The 2,178-nt window shown below is 43.7% G+C and overlaps 1 protein-coding gene across 1 annotated transcript; it reads right to left on the bottom strand.

The window, feature by feature from the left end:
- Positions 1-575: 575 nt before the first annotated feature.
- On the bottom strand, positions 576-1,616 carry LOC140239827 (galanin receptor type 2-like). The gene has a single exon (XM_072319647.1). It carries the CDS (start codon positions 1,614-1,616, stop codon positions 576-578), a length of 1,041 nt encoding a protein of 346 aa, XP_072175748.1.
- Positions 1,617-2,178: the final 562 nt, after the last annotated feature.

The raw sequence follows: 2,178 nt of genomic DNA, 5'->3' as shown, positions 1-2,178 counted from the left end.
AACAGAACTTGTACCAGCCTCTCATGGTATTATAGAGGCACTTCCTTCTTCAAATGAAAATTGTGCGGTAATAGTCATAACCCAAAAGAGAAACAAAATGCTTTAATCGTTCCTAATTATATCTCTTTGCAATATTCGTTTTCTCACGAGGAACGCAGTTCGAATTCGAAGGGAAAGGAGAAAGAAAACCTCTAACTATTGCAACAGAATAAAATAACACTAATGAAAATTGAATGGATAAATGCCATGAGAAATAAAAGACCGGAGATCATATGATTTTGCTTACAATTGGGTATATATTACAACTATTCTTATTTTGGATGAAAATAGCTTATATCTTTGTTATGTCACGTACATTGTTTCATAGTAACATGCATTATATGTGATTTCTTTTCCGGACTCCAAACTTTGTAATTTGATTTCAAAGATGGACGCCAAAATGAACTTGGTTTTGCATGTCTCAGGACTTACCCATTTCTTCTATATTATTCTACAATAAGAGACACATGTCCGATGTGTCACACGCGAATGGTGCTACTACGTTACTTTCATTGCATGGTCTTCTTTCTTTTTTTTTAATTCTGAGAGGTCCGCTTTACACTTCCATGGCTCACGATTTTGGTGTCGAAAAGTGGCGCACCACGCTTGGACACGTTAGGCTTGAAAATATCTCTGATAGCGAGACGGAACTTCCGGTAGCGGGCGGCGTAGATAAGAGGGTTAGAGCATGCGTTGACCTGGGCTATCTGGTTTATGGCGTTGTACAATGGACTGCCGATGTACGTGTTCAAGGTGCTACGAAGGACGACGACAAACACCATCACTTGCTGAGGACCAATACTCAAGAGGTAGATAAGGACGATCATCAAAGTCATCTTTACAACGGTTTTCTGAGCGTTGGAATGAACGGTCGACACCGAGCCGTGCTTGCCTGTGACCGTACCTTGGAGTTGGCGAGATTGACGACGGAGCGTTGACATCGTCATCGTCTGCGTTACGATCATGACAAGGGTCGGTACGCCGAATCGCAGCACCATAACATAAACGGTGAGCTCCACTTCAAAAGGAGGCAGAGTCAAGTTTAGGCACCGGTTGTTCACAATCCCCGTGGTCATAGTAAAAGTAAATGCTGTAGCGGCACCGATCCACACACACGCGAGATAAACGTGCACCGTGCGGCGATTCACCCACTCTTTAAAGTGGAGAGGATAGACAACCGCAAGACACCGCTCTACTGACATGCCGGTGAGAGTGTACACTGAAGCGTGGAGGCACACAAAGTACAAGTACGCGGAGTGAATAGTTTTGCAGTACACTGCCGCCAAGGTTGTGTCCGGCACCCTCACCAACAAGGGTACCGGGATCACCAACACGGAAGTCAGGAAGTCCGCAACGGCGAGACCGCCGATGAAAATATCTGTGGAGTGGGTGTAGGCGTTTCGCTTGATCAATGCCAAGATTACCAGTAGGTTACCGACAATTCCAAAACTTGATAACAAAAGTTGCACGATAGTGTACCATCTCCAGGGGAATATCCACCGCCATTTAAGATTGTCCACTTCAGTGTCAAGGTCTTTTGGATGGTTCGGTTCCTGTTCACTAAACTCACTGACCATTCTTGCAGGGGCCAAATCCGTCCAACTGACCCTAATGTCGCTCAACGTACTGATAGTGACTGGATGTTCGCTAACCTTTGCAGAACTAGTTGTGACACCTGTCGATTCTTGTAAAGGTTGGACCCCACCAAAGCCGATACATAGGGCCAACAGTAGAACAAGGCAATGCGTTTCGTGTATCATTTCTAAGATCTTCTTTGTTCGGTTTTGAAATAAAGATAGCGTCGGCCTGTCTTGTCGATTCCTGTGGGATGAATCATAATCAATAATAAGTGTCATTCCTCCAACTTGGCTATAGAAACTCTTGATCAGTGCCAAAGAGCAGTTTGTGAGTAATTGCGTAGAAAGTTCTTTTTTTCCCTTAATGTTGAAGGATCGATGTAGACAGTGATTCATCCAGCTGTTGATAACTTTGCTCAGTCACGAAAACCGTAGACTTACATGATGTATTGCATTTTAAATCCTTAAGGGTTGCAGCTCGTTATGTCGAAGGTTCGTTATTCTTAAAGTAATTCAATCCGCGAATGAAATAAGATTCGTTATCAGTCCCGAGGTTCGTCAA

This window comes from Diadema setosum, chromosome 16, assembly GCF_964275005.1.
Source record: "Diadema setosum chromosome 16, eeDiaSeto1, whole genome shotgun sequence".
NCBI classification, from domain to species: Eukaryota; Metazoa; Echinodermata; class Echinoidea; order Diadematoida; family Diadematidae; genus Diadema; species Diadema setosum.
Note: the sequence above shows the minus strand (reverse complement) of the source record. Positions and strands in the feature narration are given on the sequence as shown.